General features: G+C 32.7%; 1 protein-coding gene across 4 annotated transcripts in view; it reads right to left on the bottom strand.

Annotated features, from left to right (window-relative positions):
* Nucleotides 1-21,298, bottom strand: part of LOC142319146 (BTB/POZ domain-containing protein 3-like) — a 60,768-nt gene that overhangs the window by 18,910 nt on the left and 20,560 nt on the right. The window contains exons 1-3 of one of the 4 annotated variants that reach the window (XM_075356137.1): nucleotides 19,197-19,511; nucleotides 16,186-16,316; nucleotides 12,325-12,692 (exon numbers count right to left, since the gene is read on the bottom strand). In XM_075356137.1, coding sequence (XP_075212252.1) covers nucleotides 12,325-12,692; nucleotides 16,186-16,316; nucleotides 19,197-19,319 — 622 coding nt within the window. In that variant the 5' untranslated portion in view covers nucleotides 19,320-19,511. The other 3 variants (XM_075356113.1, XM_075356122.1, XM_075356129.1) reach the window with 3 other exon arrangements.

The raw sequence follows: 21,298 nt of genomic DNA on the forward strand, positions 1-21,298 counted from the left end.
CCTCTGTAAATTATGCACATGCACATGCTTAGAGAAACATATCATATCCCTACAGGGACAAGTAGCTACTTCATATCGACACCAGAAGCTACTTCAGCAGTTTATTGTGAAACTTTGAAAAAACTTCTATTTTTTTTTCATAACAATACTTGTCCTCACAGTGCTTGAAGAACTCGAGAACTTCTGAATCAATTCCAATGAGACATTTTTGATCATCCCCTTATTACTCCCCGGACATAGCACAGAGTGATTTTCAAATCTTCATTCACATGAAGAAATAAGTGGCTTGCATCTCAGCACTTCAATGACGACAGGAAAAACTTGAAAATGCCATGATAGGTTTGCTAGGTCCCCAGACGAGCGAATTTTATGAAGAAAGTATTTGTAAATTAATTAGTGAAACACTATGACAAATGCTTGAATTTAAATGGCAACTATGTTGAAAAATAGTTAAATGCTGTAGTTTAGTCATATGAAATTAAATATTTTTGTCTATGCAAATTTTTTATTTATAGTCAATCGGAGGTTACTTTCAGAATTGCCCTCTTATGTACAAATACTTTTTTTTTAAATTATTGTTGCATACTTATACATAAGTATTAAATAGACTCAGCTTATAACTTGAATATAAAACAAAAAAGGAATAGCAGAAAGTGCGGGAAAAGTCGGCAATTTTCATTATGTAATGGAATGAATCTTTGTTTGCTCTATTTGAGCAATGTAAAATATGGGGAAGGAAACATAATTCTTTTCTCCATGGCTCCCTCGCCACCATCCTGTGTGTTTTTTGCTTCCCGTTATATTTTCATCTCTTTACTTGGCCAGTTCCTCGGCCAAAGCAGAGCTAAAAGTTATATCTACACAGTGTTAATATGTTGTATCTATTCCTTTTCGTTATTCCTCTTAAATTTGTTTTAACTTCCTTCTGACAAGTTACATGCATAATTAATAGGGCAATGATTTAGTATAGGTAGCAATGAACAATAAAATCACCACAAAAAGCAAGAAACCAAGATAGAAAAGGAGAGTAATTCCTTAAGAACGGCATTTCTCAACCTGTGAGTCACGACCCCTGTGGAGGCCACTGTGATATGAAGAAAGTTGTGACCAGAGACTAAGAAACCGAAACCTCAATTATTATTTTCAGTCAAACTATACTTTAAAAAATTTAAATAAAGGCACCAAATGCATGCTTTGCATTCAAACTAAACTGATGTTCTGCAATCCCATTTATACTACTGACAGCACAACATGTTCAAACATATCATATGCATGTTCAAACATGACACTCTTACAGTGAATATTATGCAAGCAGATCAAATTACAAGGAGCACTAACATGTCATGTTGGAACTATAAATTACTCTTTTTTTTTTAAAGGGGTGAAAAAAAGGGATTTTTGCGTTATCACTGCCCAGAATAAAAATATAAGAAAAAAGAAATTAACAACTAAACTAAAAAATTAAAGCAACAAAAACTTAATATCACAGATAAAATATCACTTAAAACTAATATCACAGTCATAAACTTAAAATAAAAAAAATTGTTTATTTTAAAACAGGGTAAACATAAAAATATAAAATTTAACTAAACATACATAAAATTTAACAGTCTCAGAAAAGTGTAAAGGGTGGCTTCTCAAGTAACGGAAATATTAAAGAACAAAAACATACAAAAACATAGCAAAAATACTGCTCCATCAGAGAAATAACAACACTTCATCTAATAGTTTATTCATTACTGAATATGGTGAAAGTTCTTTAGTAATTAAATTTAAGACCTAAAGCTGCATAACATATGTAGTCCACAAGGATGTGGCACACAGTCAAGCGGCAGTTGCATCTTACACAGTGGTGCATTTTCTGCAGCTTATCAGATATTTATGAGTGACTGTGGTATGTCCTAACCACAATCGACAAAGAACCACTTCTTCTCGATGAATTTTTCTTTATGAGTCCCATGGTAACACAGTATCTTTAATGTACCAGACTTTGTTATCTACTGTAGCAGTCCAGTCACCTTGCCACTTAATGTCACCTTGCTGAAAGTGTGTATTTTACGCAATGAATAAAGTCGGAAGTAGCAACACAGGTGGAGAAGGATGGTTGACTACATGCGTCTTTAGCCGCAGAATCTGCACATTCATTAACCAGAATTCCCACATGGCTAGGAGGAATCCAGCAGCAACTCACTTGTGTGTTTTGATGTTCAACTCAGTGATTGCATTATACATTTTGGTAACAATAGGATGTCTAGAACACAAAAGCTTCTAAAGCTTGGAGTGCACTAAACGAGTCAGTACAAGTAAGGATATGACAGCATTTTGGCTTCATGATATTCAAAGCCTTATTGATAACGTACAGTTCAGCAGTAAAGACAAATACCAGATAGACCAAACACATAGATTCTGTCAACTACAAATGTGCATCCTACGGTATCATTCTGTTTCAATCCATCTGTGCACACTACTGCATCTGGATTTGTCTTACAGAGAAAATTGTAAAACATTTGCTTAAAGACAAAAGGAGCTGTAGATTTTTTATTGCATATAGTAAGGTCAAAATTAAATTTTATAGGGTTGATTTTCCACAGATTATATGAACAGGAATACATTGTATTCAAGTAGAAAATGTGTCAAAATTTAAAAGGTGTAGTAAACGCAAAGTATGAACACCCATTGGTGCTGTATAATGTGGATGGTCCTCATATCTTTGTAAATAAGGATTTGCAAGGAGTATATTAAAAATGATCGGCTGTTCTTTAAGACAGTTAATATAAGATGTTAAAAGTTGGTTCTATCTACCCCACAGTAATGGCTCACCGCTGTCAACAACAATGCTTGCAATAAGGCTTGATCAAAAGGCACCTTAGCAAGATGAAGGAAAGCATGATGTACTGTATCTAGTGAACTAATGAATAATAATATCACAACATACACGACCGACCCAATCCCAATAGGTGCTGCTAAGAAAGAACGCGCAGCATATCTTAAAGTTTGGAACATTTTGTTTTTAATTGTTTAATGTGTTTGACCACGTAAAAAGCAATATAAACCTAAAAACTTGATGTGTGTGAGAGCGAGAGAGTGGATGGGTGAGGGAGGGAGGGAGGGAGAGAGAATAAAAGGGTCTCGCAGGCAAAAAGGACTACACATCTTGTTTTTTCAGGTGAAAAGTGAAGCTAGTAAACTTAGACCAACCTTCATGGCGAGATAGTGTTCTGTAGTAGTTTCTCTGCTGTGGCTGTTGAACAGGACGTAACACATATACCAAAATCAACAAATAAAGAACATGAAACAGGTGGCTGCACACATTTATTAATAGTGTTCGTGGGTATAACACTTTTTAAGGTGGCACTTAATTACAATTCCTTGAGGCACTCCAATCTCCAAGGCAACACTACTCGATAAAAAATCACCAACATGAACACGGAGAGATTGGTTCTTTAAGAAGCCCATAATAAAAGCAAGCATATTGCCATCAACTCCCAATTCTTTAAGGGTGTTTAGAATACCATGACGCCAGGCAGTGTCATACGCCTTTCTGATATCAAAGAAGACAGCAAAAAGTCCTGGTGGACCAAGAAAGAATTTTGGATAGCTGTTTCCAGTGACACTAAATGTTCAATGAAAGATCTTCCTTGGTGGAAACAGCACTGTTCAGGAGACAAAAGGCCATGTAACTCTAAATACCATAAGCCTGTCAAGAAGATAGAGCAGTAGGTTGAGGGGCATGCTTTGTCTTTACTAGGTTAAAGTATTGGTTCAACAATGGTTTCTGACCAGACAATTGGGAAGACTTGTGCAGAGAATAAACCATTATAAATACACAATAGATGTTGTAGCGCCAAATTGGGAAGGTGTGAGAATGTACAGAGACAAATGTTGTCAAGTCCAGGGAAGATATAGTGTGAGTTTTTTAGTGTGTGCGACAACTCATTGGAAAGCAAATGGAGCATTTAATTCACCGACCGAATCACCAACATTTAACAATAAAACTTCCATCTGTATTTTATACCTCTGAAATTGATTAGAGTATGAAGAAGTGAGAGATACTGAATGGAAACAATCTGTGAAGTTAGTTGCTTCTGCAGAAAATGATGAAACAAGTTCTCCTTCATGAATGAATCCAAGAATATATTGTTTCGGTGATACACATATTGCATGAAGCTTCTTCCACACAACAGATGTGGGAGTAGTGTGCAAGTGTGAGATGTTATCCACATATTTCATCCACGACTTACTCTTAGCATCTAAGAATACCCGACAACATACCACTCTAGCCTTAAGGTACAAATTTAGCTGTTCACGCCTGCTGTTAAATTTGCACACTGCTTGTTGTCATTTCCTAATCACATTTTGGTTATTATTCCACCAAGGAACGGATGGATGTCTATGATCTCCAATGTTAAAATGCTAATAGAATATATCTATTAGCATTCTCAGGTACAGGGACATAAAAGAGGTAAGTTGATCAAGGGTGTTTGCACCATCATCATTCTGTGAGCGGAAAGCTTTGTGGTAAATGATCCAATCTGCTTTTTCAATAATACATCTCAGTGGCATTTTGTTAACCTCACAGTGACTCCAAAAATTTCAACTATATTTTGAAAAATGAATAATCAGCTCCTCTGTTTAAACCTTCCGCAGGTAGAAATACTTTAATCTTTTGCAGTAATTCATCAGGTGATTTGGAGTAATGCATCAGACCAACAAAAAGGCATGGATTGCTATTAATGAACTTGAAAACTGTTTTTTAGCTGCTTTGCTTTAGAAGTAGAAAGTTTAAAGAAAAAAAAAATCGCTTCAAAATTCTACTATTACTGATAATGCTCCAGGTCATCTAAAAAATTTAAACCATCCAGATATTAAAACTACCATATTACACCTAATACTACATCACTTATTCAACCTCTCAGTCAAGGAATAAAAACATTTATATCATATTAAGTTTGCAAATATTTGACATGATTTTGGAAAAATTGGAATTCAATCCAAACATAACTAACTCTTCTTCAGACCTGGAAAGAATTTTTTCAAGATTGAATTATGTATATATCATTGATCCATCCATTAAAGAATTAAAATATCTACACTAAATGCTTGTTGGAAGAAAATACTGCCTGAAGGCATTCTTAATCAAAATTAGTCATATGATAAATTTTACACACACTTTGGATGGAGAGGGCTTTAGTGATATGATTGGAGATTAAATTGTTGAATTAATTGAAAGAAAACTGATTTAAATGAGAAAGAATTGATTCCATTAGATGACAATGAACCATATTCAAAAGACGACGATAATGTCAAACATTCTGATTATAATGAGACTTTTAAGTTTAGCAAGAAAAATAGCAATTTTTTATAGAAAATAATTCATCAATACAATGTTCTGGAAATTTTGCAAATTGGATATTTATTACCATATTATGAATTTAATCAAAAATTGCAGCACGCAATAATCAAAGACTTAATTCTGATTTCTTGTTAACTAAACCAGCCAAGCCAAAATACACCAAGATAATCCTACAAGTGCTGACCAAGGGATTACAAGTAATGAAGACATCCAGCCGCTGCTAAATAAAAACTACCAGTCTTTGAGAATTCTATTCTCAAGGGCAGCAATGAGGATGTTAGATATTATTATTGTGTGTGTGTGTGTTAGTTGTTGTGTGGAAAGTATGATTGCTGTGGTGGGAGCCTGGCGTATGGTCTCAGTGTGCATTGTGATTTCATGAGACGGAGGTGTGCCATCATAGTGCAATATTGTCATTCAGTCATTTCATTGTATGCAGTCCATTTGTTCTTTATTTAATATTTTGAAATAAATGTTTACGTCCATGTACAATAATTCAGTTTTTTTGTCTGTGAATAATCCCAAACATTATTTGGTCCTCTGGGCCGGATCGTGGGGATTTAGCATGTATATGTGGGTGATCTCCAAGAAATTAAACAGTTCAGTATAACTATAAAAATTTGTTTCAGAATTTGTTGCGAACTTAAGCATAAGAGTAGTATGGTATTTACCTTAGGTTATTCGTTTTTTTTTAACTCTGATATACTTTCATTACATGTGAACTATGAAATTTGTGAACAGTGAATTTATTAAATGTAAAACAGTACAAGAAATATTTTAAGTATAAAATGTATAAGAAAGAGTATTATCAGCATGGTCAGATTGGCATTACGTCACCCGATAATGATGTCAGCATCGCCAGCTCAGAGTAATTAGGTAGATATGCATGTTGTTTACTTAAATAATCAAATAATGTCACATCACCAATCAATCCAAAAATTTTATTCCGTATTGCTATGAAGTCCTATTCAAACATTCCTTAAAACCAATTAATTATCTGATAAGCAAATTATCTTAATGTTAGGGCTCAGTATCAATAAAATTATTCCAGTATTATTTTCATATGATATTGTTAACCATTCATTTCGTATACTCCTAAATACGTACTATTATTATTGTGTATTCCTTGTTTATCGTCATGTGTATAGTTCTATAAAAATATGTCAGAATCAAGAACGGAATTAGTCAAACAATGTGATATTATTAAACAAAAAATAAGTAGATTTAAGAAGTATTTTGAAACTAAAAATAATGCTGGTGAGATAGGTCAGTTAAAATTACATTTTGAAGCGTTAAAAAATTGTTTGTCAGAATTCAATGATGTGCAAACCCAAATTGAGTGCATTGATGGTGTAGGTGGAGATGAGGAACGTGATAGCTTTGAAGATACATATTTTAGATTAGTGGAAGATTTGCAATCATTTATTAAAAGAAATACAATTCAATTGGAGAAAAAAGAGGTTGACAACCTCACAGATGTTCCCATAAAGTTGCCAGCCATTAACCTACCCACTTTTTACAGAAATTACGATGAATGGTCATCATTTTATAACACATTTAAATCTGTTATAGATGAAAATATTAACAATTCCAAAATTCAAAAATTCCATTATTTAAGGTCGGCACCAAAAGGTGAAGCTGCCACTGTGCTCCAGTCGTTAGAAGGCTCTGCACAAAATTATACCATAGCTTGGCAGTTATTGAAGTCAAGGTATAATAATAAACAATATATTATTAACAAACATGTCAATGCCTTATTCCCTCTAAATAAATTAGATAAAGAGGCAGCAAAACTGACTCGTAATCTGACTGATACTGTTCAAAACATTTACATGCACTGGAGGCAATAGGTCAACCCACGGAGAGTTGGGACACATTAATTATTCATTTAATCACCCGGCAGCTTGAGAATAATACATTTTTTGAATGGGAAGCCAGTATAAAAAGCAATGAAATCCCTTCACTTAAAGAATTAGTTAGTTTTTTAGAACAGTGTTATCAAACATTAGAAGCGGTTGAGGAACGAAATATTAAAAACAAACCCAATTTGCAAATAACGGTACGGGTGATACAAAACCAAAGTCCGTTAATAAAAATCATATGTCAATCATTTATGTGGCTTCTATAAATAACTGTAATTTATGTGAAGACAATCACCCAATTTTTGCATATAAAACATTCAAATCTTTATCTGTTAAAGACAGAGAGAAAGAAGTGAAAAAACAAGGCTTATGCTTCAACTGCTTGACAGAGAAGCACAAAAGTGACGAGTGTTCCTCAAGCTCATGTAGAGTGTGTGGGAAAAAACATACTACTCTGCTGCATTTCCATTCACCCCCGAAATGGGCGGAAAATATAAAAGAAGGGGAAGGCAGTCCAGTGTCACCTCACACTCCAGTTCAACTCATTCATAGGATGGTGTGCTATTATCAACAGCAGTTGTGTCAATTGTATTTCGCCATAGTGTTCCACAATTGTGTAGGGTATTACTGGATTCAGGCTCTCAATCTGATTTTATCAGTGAAGGCCTAACTTGAAGGTTAGGGTTAGTGACAAAACAAAGCCAAGTTGATATTTGTAGTATTGGCACATCTGTGACTCAAACAACAAAGTGTACACAATGTACTGTTAGGTCTAGAATTAATTAATTTTCAATCACTATAGATTGTATTGTTATCAACAATTACACAACGGTTACAAAGATTCATATTGGGCAAAGATGATGTGTGAAAGTGCTACCAAACCTACAATTAGCAGATCCAGAATTTTCTAGAAAATGAGATGTTGATTTGCTCATTAGTGCTGAGTATTTCTTTGAGTTGTGTGACTGAAAGATAAACCTTAGCAACTTTTTAACTGCCCTTCATAATAAAAGGTTAGGATGGGTCATAACAAGAAGGTTTAAATCTAGTGCAATAACCAGACCGGTTCTAAGCTGTAATCTATCTGTAGAGGAAGGATTGGATGAAAGGTTACAAAGGTTTTAGGAAACAAAGCAACTGCATACAGTTGATAATCTCTTATAAAGTTCAGAGCTTGAAAGTGAAAAGAACTTCAAAGACACGTTGTCTAGAGACAACGAAGGGAGATTTGTGGTTCATCTGCCCACCAAGGGGATCGAAGAGTTAGGGACATCAAGAGATGCAGCATTCAGACGGCTAGCTTTTCAAGAAAGAAGATGGGCAAGAAATCCATGTCTTACGGAGCAATATGATGCTTTTATGAGGGAGTATTTAGACTTAAGTCATATGGAACCAGTCTTGGGTGGTGACGAGCAGCAACAAGTAGTTTACTACTTACCTCATCATGCAGTACTAAATGAGAAGAGTCTAACCATGAAGTTGAGAGTGGTATTCGATGGTTCCTGTAAAACAGCAAGTGGTGTCTCATTGAATGATTGTCTATTGGTTGGTCCAGTTGTGCAAGATGAGTTGTTGAACATCTTATTGAGGTTCAGGAAACATCAATTTGTAATTACCGCAGACATAGAGAAGATGTACTGACAAATTAAGGTACACCCCAATGATCATGATGTGCAACGGATTCTGTGGCGTAAAGACCCAAATGAGCCAGTTAAGGAATATAGATTATCAGCTGTAGCTTATGGAACATCTTCAGCCCCATATCTAGCCAGTAGATGCCTGAAGCAGTTAGCATTCAATGTAAAGAAGAAATTTCCCAGAGCATCAAAAGTAATAGAAGGTGATTTTTATGTGGATGATTTGATTACAGGTGCAAATACGGTATGTGAGGTGAAGAATATTCAAACGGACATGACACCCACTCTAAGCAGTGCAGGTTTCCATCTTAGGAAATGGTGTTCAAGCGACAAAAGGATTTTGGAAGATCTGCCTGCCAGTGAAACTAACCAGTATGAACCAGAAAATGTAAAGATGTTAGGAATCAAGTGGGATTCTCTGAAAGACGTGTTTATGTTTACAATCAAGCTTCAAGCAGACAATCTAGTTACCAGAAGATCGGTACTGTCCCAGATTGCATCGTTGTTCGATCCATTGGGATTGTTGGGAACAATTGGGCTAAAAGCTATAATTTTTATGCAGCGACTGTGGGAGTTAAAAATAGGCTGGGATGATCAATTACCTGACCATTTCCAGAAGTCGTCGAAGAGTTTTTTTAAATGAATTACCAATGGTTGAATTGCTTCAAATTCAGTAAAACATTTTCCTGGTGAATCCTACAGAGATCCAAATACACAGTTTCTGTGATGCTTCAACTCTAGCATACGGTGCTTGTATGTATGTGAGGTGAAACCACAATAAGATAGTCTGTGCAAGATTTAGAGTATCAGCGATAAAAGCAGTGTCATTACCGCGATTAGAATTATGCGCCACACTACTTCTGGCACAATTAGTCAAGAAAGTACTCTCAACCTTGAAATTAGAAATGATGTCTAAAATAGTTCTCTGGTCAGATTCTACTGTAGTGTTGTCATGGATAACATCTTGTTCCTCTCAGTGGAAAACCTTTGTGGCCAACAGGGTTGCACAGATTCATGAGCTATCAAGCACATGTGAGTGGCGGCATGTTAGTGGGGAGGACAATCCAGCAGATTATATCTCAAGAAAATTGATGCCAAATCAAATTGGAGATTGGAGAATTAACCAGATGGTGGAAAGGTCCCGAGTGGTTAGCACAAGGCAAGAGTAAATGGTCAAAAAGATCTTACACAAATGAAACAGAATTGGAAATCAAGAAGAGAGTTCTTGTGATGAAGTCATTGAACAATGTGACCTGTGGACATGATATTCAGAACTCAATCATCTCCAAAGAATGACAGCTCTCTGTATGAGGTTTATTAGAAATTGCAATCACCAATGGGTAGGAGACTTTTGACAGTAAATGAGCTAAACGTGGCACTTGAAACATTAATTAGAAGAGCACAGTTAGAGAGATTTGAGAAGGAGCTTCTATCCCTTCAATGAAGTTCATTGGTTCATAATAAAAGTTGTTTAAAAACCTTGCATCCATTTGTAGACAAAAAAATATCATTCAGTTGGGTGGAAGACTCATTAATTCAAAGCTGGACAACGAGCAAAAGCATCCAATTAAGTTACCATCAAAATATCCTCTCACTAATCTAATAATGCAAAATGAACATGTGAGATTACTACACGCTGGACAATAGCTACTGCTAGCATCAGTGCGATCGAAGTTTTGGCCTTTAAATGGTAAAGGTACAGCAAAAAAGATTATTCACTAATGTGTTATGTGCTTTAAGGTTAAGCCAAAATCATATGACCAACTTATGGGCAATTTACCAAAGGAAAGAGTCCAACTTGCACAACCATTTTTAAATTCTGGGGTTGATTACTGTGGTCCTGAATCAGATCGCCCAAGCCATGAACGAGGAGTTGCTCCTGTGAAGGCCTACATTGCTATATTTGTGTGTCTTGCAACAAAAGCAGTCCATATTGAGTTAGTCAGCGCTCTTACTACAGAAGCTTTTCTTGGTGCATTAAAGCGGTTCATGTCACGACATGGAAAATGTGCACACATATTTTCAGACAACGCAACCAACTTCACAGGTGCAAATCATGAATTAGAATTCTTAAGGGATCTATTACTTAGTAAGGAGCATCAAGAATCTGTGGGTAATTGGCTGGAACAGATAATATTCAGTGGCACTTCATTCCACCAAGGTCACCTCATTTTGGGAGCCTTTGGGAGGCAGGAGTTAAGTCTCTCAAGCATCATCTAAGGAGAACAGATAAGAATGCAATATTTACATATCAAGAATGATACACTATATTAACATTAATTGACGCCTGTTTAAACTCCCGACCTCTCACTCCCATGACCAATGACCCCAAAATGATTTGTTACATTTAACTCACTGGTGATGTGATTACAGCATCGGTTGAATCTGATCTGCAAGAGGTATCAATGAATCGTCTATCACAATGACAACTTGTCCAACAACTGCAAGGATTCTGGTTTCGATGGTCAAATAAATACCTCTCCAGTTTACAACAAAGACTTAAGTGGCAGCAACCATCATTTAAACCTACCGTTTGTGATTTGGTGATCATCAAGGACAACAACCTACCCCCTATGAAATGGAGACTGGGACGTATTACCGAACTTCACCCTGGAAAGGACGGCTTAGTCAGTCATCAGTGTTAAAACTGGTAGTGGAGTTCTCAAAAGAGCTTTAAACCAACTGTGTCTACTTCCAGCAAAGTAGTGTTGTGGAGTTATTTTCATATTTTTGGAAGGTGGGTGGATCGCCCTTCCACAAGTTTTTAGTGTAAAATTCATTTTGAAATTTATTTTCTGTTTTCCTCTGTAGTCATTTCAGACGTATGTTTATTCATTTTTTTTTTTATGCAAGTATGTGCTCATTTGTGATGATCTATGTTTGAAGGTGACCCTTCAAACATAGATCATCACAAATGAGCTATGTGCGGGGTATGTGGTGGGTGGGGGGTATGTTAGATATTATTATTGTGTGTGTGTGATAACTATTATTGTTGTGGTGAGGGCCCAGCATACGATCTCAGTGTGCGTTGTGATTTCATGAGAGACAGAGGTGTGCCGTCGTAGTGCAATATTGTCATTGTCATTTCATTGTATACAGTGCATTTGTTCTTTATTCAATGTTTTGAAATAAATATTTTTTACTTCCATGTACAATAATTCAGTTTTTTGTGTCTGCGAACAATCCCAGAGGATTAAAAATTCTTTCTATTCTACCTGTAGCATGTATCTGCAATGAAATGCAAGTGTAAGTTTTAATTTTTATAAATTTAGATTAAGTTTTTCATATGTTTTCATTTTGTTTAACACAAAGTTTTTGTGGAACGAGTAAACTGCATTAAACAAGGGATTACTGTACTATACTTTTTAGTATTTTAATAGTAAATATTAATTATTTTAACAGTAAACACCTTTTTTATACTTAATGGCAATATAATAAGAGCAACAAGGTCGTATTAAATGAATTATCTTACCAAGTTTTTCAGAAAAACTGCGAGCCCATTTTTCAATAGCCTTAAATAAATGCAGTTCACTCACATTAAATTCAGACTGGGTGACTATGTTATTAAGAATTTTTAAACTACAACTCAAAAAGTCGGATGTTTCAAGCACGGCATCAGTCTTTGTTTTTATTATATTGAAGCATTTACTGGTTACAGTTTCATCTTTATAAAACAATGCAAAGTCTAATATACTGCAGACATTGGCAGGTACAAGTTTTGATGAAATAAACACTGCTGATACTTTCTTCAGATGTACCAGATCATATTTCTCGCATGCCTCATATATTGAAATTGCTGTTGCCACTGAATCAAATGAGATTTCATCAGTGTAAATATACCTACACAAAATTGAAATACACATAAACAATATATCTAACATAGCATCAATGTTGATTTCAATTTCAAATGCACATGTTCAAAATAAAAATAAAACTGAAATAATTTATTATAATAGCTAAACAGTGGTTACCAAATTCAGCTGTTTTAAGATTTTTTGGTAAGAGAGCAAAATAATATTTTTCAATGCTATAAGAAATACTAAAATTAGTGTTATCAAACTGTTACGTTCATCTCAAAAATATCATACACAATAATTTCTAAACAGTAACTACAAGAAATACCCAGAAAAAATTTATAGACTTAAATTTTTACTTGCTCAATTACTGCACATTCCTAAAAAAAAAACTAAATGTTAAAATTTATTTTGAAAATTGTATTCAACTGTTTCATTGCTACATTAACAAAAAGTAGATAAAAATATATACAATAAAAAAGTAAAAAAAAGTATATTGGAGAATCAATGTTCATGTGTATTCGTTTGTAAAAATAAACAAAGGTTTGCAAAAATAACATTTTGTTGGAAAACATTAAAAGTAAAGAAAAACTTATTGATAAGCATCATAGCAATAGAATTATTACAAATACCAATCCAATAAAGAAAGAAAAAGCCTTCTATCTTCCTTTTTTTAAATTCACAAACATTTTCGCAGTGCACACTGCTTCATTAGGTGAAAACATTGTCACTGAATGGCTTTGATGGCACCTTTAGACTTTAATGCTAGCACGTTGCATCCATAGACATTACGTTAGGCACACATGTGTAACAAAAACTGTAAATTAGTCAACTGTTAAAAATTCTGTAGAGAAATATTCTTTCAATGAACAATTTACAAACCATCAATCATTTACAAGACCAGTACTATTGCCATCTGGTGGTAATATAATATTACCACTATTGCTGCCATTTTATTTTAAAGGATGAAAGCTGTTTTTAATTATATTATATATAGTTTAATTATATGTCATGGATAAGTAGTTTGAGTCATTTTTTGATTGTTTCAATGTAGTAATTTTATTTTGTGTTTTTATGTTTAAAAGTGAGATTTTGAATCAGGTCACAGATTGTTTTTTTCAATAAAGCCATTATTAATAACAAAACATTATTTAATAGAATTCTCTGTTTAATTATCTCTACTGTCTGAATATTTTAAAGCCCTGTGAATCACAACCCTATTAAGTTGAAATTTTTTGGTGATGTGGATGTATGGATTTATTATTTATAGTTGTTGAGTATTATGGGTTTTTTACATGTTCTCATTTAGAATACATAAATTATATCTAAAATATAATTAATATTAAAATACATTATGATTAATATAATTACATCTAAATTAATAATTATTTAATAATTTATATCTAAATTCTCTTTTGTATTTATATTTCGAAAATTTATGGTGTTATTATTTTCTATTTATAGTATATGTGCAATATCTCTATGGAATCAATTTAATTTTTACAGAATTATATCGTACTTTACTTATACTCTGCTTTAGCAGAGGTCTTACAAACCATTGATTTGTAAATTACTCACAAACTGAGAGTAATCTCTCTAAAAAAAATTTAAACAATTAATTAATTTACAATTTTACATTTATTCACCTGATGAATCAGCATGCAATGCGAAAATGTTTTTGAAACTTACTAAATGAAAAAAGCAGCAAGTGCTGTTCTTCATTATTTAACTGATAGTGATTTTAGTCGTTAATTTTTTTATAACATTTTTTATAAATTTTCAGTGATATTAACAATTAAAGGTTCCCAAGAAAATAAGATGTTTCTATTTTGTTGTCATGGTCGTACCTTCATTTCAATTTAGCATTTGTAACTGAATTTGCTTGTTCTTCAATTAATGCAAAAGCATCGCCTAATTTTACATTTTTTGCGACATACTCTTTTAAAATCACCAAAATTTGTTCAATCAGATTTGATGTCAGAAAAAAGGAGGGAATCTAAAACCAGTGTGACCTTTCTTGGTTAAAACTGAATCAATTTTAAATAATGTATCACACAGCTTATGCAGTTTTCTTAAACTGTACAGTTCTGAATTCAACATTGTACAGATAAATGACAAATTATTTTGTATAAGCCAAAATCAATCATGTCTGCTATTCACATGTTTGAATTCAGAGCGCAGTTTAAATGCACATTATGGTATGAAGGACTATCTGTGATGATAACAGTTAGAGGGAAAATTAGAAATTGTTTTACTAACCACTTAATAGAACTCATATTGTCTTAGTAATTTCCTGTTTTAGTACTAGATTTAAATATAAGAAGCATATTCTTCAGAAATCCATTTTCAAAACCTGTATGAACAATGCAATGAAACCTGAACAATGCTAGCACACTTGCCTTTAGAAATAGCAGCAGCAAGGTTGTGGTCGGAGCATACACTCCATGATATTGGTTTGGTATGACTGGCATTTACATATGACTCATCCATGTAAATTACAGGACTGTTTCGTACAGTACTCTTTAATAGCTCAGTAACATAGACTAGGTTCCTGATTGTCTAATCTTTCTATTATCTCTAGCTTTTTTCCATTTGAACCCAATGTCTTTGATAATGAACCATAAAGACCAAAGGCTTCCATGAGAACTGACTTTCTCTTTTACAACCAGTAGTAGCAATCAACGAGTAATGCATTCACTTTTATCAATGGATCACTGAGTGTCAATCAACAAAGTAGAGGATAGTCATTCACAGCCCAACCAACTGGGATTTTCACGAAATTTGTTATCAATTAACTGTTATGAAAAAAAAACTCAATTACAGATCTCTATCACTAACTGTTTTGTTTTTAGAACTGTTCAAATTTACTGAAATGGCAAATTTTGACTTGTGGCATGAGTGTTAGGTCAACATAACATTCTTATTTATTAAAGGCATCCATGGACGTTTTAGTTTTTTTATAGTTATGATATTTTTTTGTGCTAATGCCTTTATTGGGTTTAGTATTTGCCTTATTTAAATTTTTTTGGACACTACTGAGTGAAATTCTCATAGCTTAGACATCACGTTTCTGAACTTGTTTATAAAGGATCAGTCCACCATGTGACTCCTTTGTCATAAAGTTGAAGACATTAAATACTACTTCTCTAGTAAAGCTATGGAAAAGTTTACACCTCCGAAATTTTTTTTCTTGTACATCCCACTCACTACTTTCACCTTCCAATATAATGTGTATTTATAATACTATCATACATTAAATTATTACAAACTAAAGAAACTGATTCTGTTAACAAAAGAAAATTAAGAGACTATAATTATGCCGATAATTTTCATAATCGAAACAGCATGATGTTTTCATGAAATGAATTTAATGTGCACACACTCATACGGATATAATACAATCACACTACAACAGCAAAGAAGCAAGGAGAAACTTATTATGATATATGCAACAAGCTATAACAATTTACCAATTAAAACTCTTAACAATTAACAAAATACTAACAACCTAACAAGAAATATTAACCAAATTTCTTTACTTCATTAATGCCTTAAATGTTGATGGATTAACATCTTCAATCTTAACTTGATTTTTTTCAGCCCAATTCCCTGAAAGCATCACTTTGAAGACTGGACTGGCAGTCTCAAACAATAACTTATGACCCTTAATCTGAAAGAAAATAAATTGTATTAAACAATCTTAAAAAAAAGTCAGAATATCTGATTGGGAAAAACGTTAGATTAACCATTTCTTTCTAAACTTGTATAAAATAATAATTTACAGTAATTGTGAGCATTACTAAGGGAGTCCTATGTCTTTTTATTTATTTATACATCAACTACAATCTGATGTTTAAAGTTGGTAATGGATGATAAATTTTGTAACTTGTGAAAAAAAATACCATCTCTGATGGGGGCGAACCTAGAATCTCCAAACAAAAAACTGCCAAAATAGATCAAGAAAATTATTTGTTTAATCAAAGGAATCTCAAAAACTCAAAATTGGAAAATACACAAATGTTGTCTACTCAAACTTCAAGCTTGGAAACATTGTTTTACTGTCATATTTTAAAGGAGTAGCATAAGTCTAAATTATACTAAAATAAGTTTAATTTCTAAAATAATACATTTTCCTGGAAGACCTAAGAGGTTCCAACAGAATTGTTGCACTTGACATTAAAAAGTACATCTTTTAGGTACTTGATTACTTTTATATTATGTTACGTGTATATTTAAGTGTTAAAGAAATTAATTACCTTCAATCAAAATCCTTGTAGGTAAGAATGATCCATACCTATCACAGTTAATTCACTGATCCCATAACAGATGCACACATACACACACCCAAAATAAGGTTGTGGATGAAGTACATGATAATGAGCTCTAATACAGTATCTGTAGAAATCATTTTCATGGTCATTTAACTGAATTTATTTTTAAATACAGCTATCACTCAAGGAAATTCCAAATTCATATTTTTTCACTACAATCAATGAATTTTATGACTCAACACTACCAGCAAAGTCACAGGAAGCAGTTGGCGAAGTGAAGCTTTAGGGAGATTGTCAGAAGATAAATTAGTAAGTATTTGGAATATTTTATTGTTTTCAATATGAAATTAAATTCCAAAAATCAAACAACAATTAAGAAAAACTACTGAGAAAATTTAAGAATTACATATTAATAGTGAATAAATACCAAGATTAGTTTAAGAAAATGAGCCTCATTTTTGTAATATTAAAATATTATATAAAAGTACACAAGCACATGTTTCAGCTGCTAAAGACTGTTTTAAAATGTTAAAGGGACTAAAGAGATTGGAATAACAGGGTGAATTTCCAGCTTTTTTTATATTCAGAGACAATATCTACAGGAAATTCCAAAAAGTCAGGCAAATTGGTAACACATTTTTTAAGTGCAATTACATGGATTTGTACTAGATAGCTGAAAGATTGCTTCATAAAAAATGAGCATGTCAAGTAAAAATAATGTATTTTATTTAAATATGATAGTTCTAATAAAAAAAAGTAATTCAATTTTTCAAAAACAATAATATAGGTCAAAAATGTTATATGGAGCTGAAGAAAAATGGCTTTTCAAAACAACAAAGACTTATAAATTTATTTATTATTTTTTTTTTTTTTTTTTTTTTATGAATCTCATTAAACTGGTAATAGGCCTGTAATACATTTTTTCAATTCAAGCAATTACTTGTTGATTTTTGAATGGAATGACCTTATATAAAAAAAATCACTGTGGCTGAATAGAGCAGTGTCTTCATTAAATAACCCTAAGAATCTGCATCCAGAAATAAGATTATTTGTATTTACAACAATATCAAAAGAAAAATATTGCTAAAGTACTTAAGAATAAAAGACTCATTCAGTGCAATCTTTTATACAAATGTATATAAGATCTGGTTTTATACAAATGTATATGTAAACCAGATCTGGTTTTCATTTTTTTTAAAAACCAGAACTTCTAATGTATTTAATTAGAAGAATTAATATAGCAATTTTCCAGTATAGCAACAGACAGATACGGTACAATAACTTTCAGGGGAGCAAAACATCCTAAAATGAGTATATTTTCTAAACTGACTAAATCCAGCCTTGGAGTTTTAAAATATTTTTGGAAAAATAATAATTCTGATGATTTAAGAAACATCTGTTTAACTAATATATATTTTTGGGCTAATTATGCAAGAACACAGCAATTTTCATAGTTACATTAGCAGATAAATTATCACTACACATAAATAAATTGCCTAACAATACTGTAATTCTGACGTTTGTAACCAATTTGTACCTTTTCTGCTATTAAGACATCTAATGCATTACCAAATCATTTGAGACATTAAACGATAATAATAGGGCCAGAAACAACTTTAAAATAATGCATAATCCATTTTTCATATTGCTGTACACAATTTTTAATATACTTCATCAAACACCTTTAATAAAATAACTATAATTTTGGTATAAGCTACCTAAAGATTATATGAATATAAACTTTTCTATTACTTTAGCTTTACTCAACTTCTGTACCAAAACAAAAGTTTGTTTTCTGTTTAAATTTGGGCATTGTAAACTCACCTGTGAACAGGCATGAAGCGTCGCCACTGTATTCATTTCACATATGGAGGTACTGTACTCTATTAATTGGCAGAAAATATTCTGTAATAATCACTAGTATCATATTCTGTAAAGTGAAACATTTAGCATTTTATGGTAATATGTACATGTTCAATCTCATCTTACCAAGCAAATCGAAAAATTATAACTGATAGCGTTAAAATTGTTTAAACTTACATAAAAAAATAATAATCCCTTTGCAAACAATCAAACAAAATAAAAATTGTTCAGTAGTGCCTAATTTAACATTTGTAGCGAGAATTGCTATAAAATTACGAAATGGTCAGTAACCGTTTTTGAAATACACGCTCAACTAACTTCTACTGGTAAAAAAAAATAATAATAATAATTCAAACTACATTCATATAAAATTAAAAATCATTGTTAGCCAAATAGACACATCGAACTAACTTCACCTTTTCAGACACCTGTCCATCTCCTACACAGAACTCTAAATCGCTGCATTCGCCGGTCTTCAATAAATATTTTAAACGATCAATTACTGACGAATTGCACGCAACTTGACTTTGAACAGACATACTGATATACTGTGTAGGACACAAAATAACAAAAAAAAATAAATGATGATATCCAGCAACTTATTAAAAAGCAACTGCACTAGCCTAATCTAGCAACCATGACAGTTCTCCAGTTGATAAGGCGAGAATGTTAACAATGTATTTTGGGAAGAATCGTGACGAGCGTCCCTTCGATTCGTTTCTTTTTGCTGAACGAAAGAATCGAGAATCGGTTTACAGAAGTAATCGATTCTTTTTTCGATTCTTAACAATAAATTGGATAGGCGGACAGGAAACCAAATCTTTCTCAATTACGATTCGATTCGACTCATAGCATTCTTTCTTATGCATAGCTTATAGTGCAGGATCCTCCTACCATACCAATATTCTAGCTTGCGTTTGTTTTCTTTATACCCACACGTGACGCAAAACTTATTACATCATCATCACTAATGTTTATTGAACATTCGACAAGTTTATTACTTCTGATTATAAAATATTTTCATTAACTGTGCTATTTAACTGAGTTAATCTTAAACAATTAAATTTTATCTGTAAGCCCCATAACAAATTTTTTATGTTTCATCACCAACTACACAGCGAAATGAGAGCCAATTTTTTTTTTTAATTTCAACTCATTAAAAGTATTTATATTTTTTATTTTCTTTTTAACCTCCGGAAGAACCGTCAGGAATTACTTCAGAAGGTGAATAAGGGTGATATGTATGAGTGTAAAAGAAGTGTAGTCTTGTACAGTCTCAAGTCGACCAGTTCTGTAACGTGTGGTTAATTGAAACCCAACCACCAAAGAACATCAGTATCCACGATCTAGTATTCAAATCCCCATAAAAGGATTCAAAATCCGCCTTTACTAGGACCAGAACCTTAGAACTCTCGACTTCGAAATCAGCTGATTTGTGTAAACGCGTTCACCACTAGACCAACCCGGTGAATAAAAATACTTATAACTAGAAAATTTATCTTAAAGTAATTTCTCTAAAGTTATAAATGACAAAATGAATAAGTTAAAATAATATAGCTTGAACCGTACTTATTTTTGAGCGAGCCATTGTTCCGTCTTTGTTTTTTTATCACATCGATGTTATGATTTTATATTTACTTTGATGTTTTTACTAATACACGCGTTCAGTTACTTATACAGACACACAAACATTTTCTTTTTAAAAATGTTTGGTTCTATTATCACAAAAAAAATAATACAAAATTAAGCAGAATAAATAATTAGTTAATACCTTTCAAATAAACTTTACAGTATTTTACATATTTACATGTAGAAATATAATTTTTTAAATTCTTTGATGTAAATCTATTTCACCTTTCTGTTATTAACTGTCCCGCTTTTGAAAAAATTCGTTCACAGGGAATAGAGGTTGCAGGAACGCAAAGTCTAGTTTGCATTATTTTTAATAATCTTGGATAAATTAACCGCCTTTCTTTCCACCAAGAGAGAGGATTTTGTGTTCTTGAGATGAGCGGTTCATTTATATATTTATCTAGTTCTAAAATTCCTGCTACTGTTGGGTTTGAATTAGTTAAAATTGGCGTTACTTTTTTATTAAAATCTTCCCGTGCAGTTGAAATGTAGAGTTCAGTGATGTTTTTTCGGTTTCAAACCTATCGCCTCGTTCGATCTAACTACTTCGAACTTTCTGGGAAAGTTTTGTGTAAGCATTTTGGTAAGATGCTTCATGTTTAAAGTCTTGTTTTTTAAAGCGAGGATCTAATAGCATGCTTTCAAGCAAGATATTATTGTTTTCAACATCCTTAAATCTATGTTGCAGTTGGTCTAACATCTTGTTACATGCTTTAACGATTTCAGAATTTTGAGTAGAAGATTTAATCTTAAGTACATGGCTTGTCATCGCTCGCGCCAATAAACAGATTTTTGAAATAGTGACAGTTTTTTGAGAATTCATTTCAATAGTTATCTCTTCAAACATTTTCAATAGTTTGCACATTTCAACTATAACTGTCCACTC

The sequence above is a fragment of the Lycorma delicatula genome, chromosome 1 (assembly GCF_047948215.1).
Source record: "Lycorma delicatula isolate Av1 chromosome 1, ASM4794821v1, whole genome shotgun sequence".
NCBI classification, from domain to species: domain Eukaryota; kingdom Metazoa; phylum Arthropoda; class Insecta; order Hemiptera; family Fulgoridae; genus Lycorma; species Lycorma delicatula.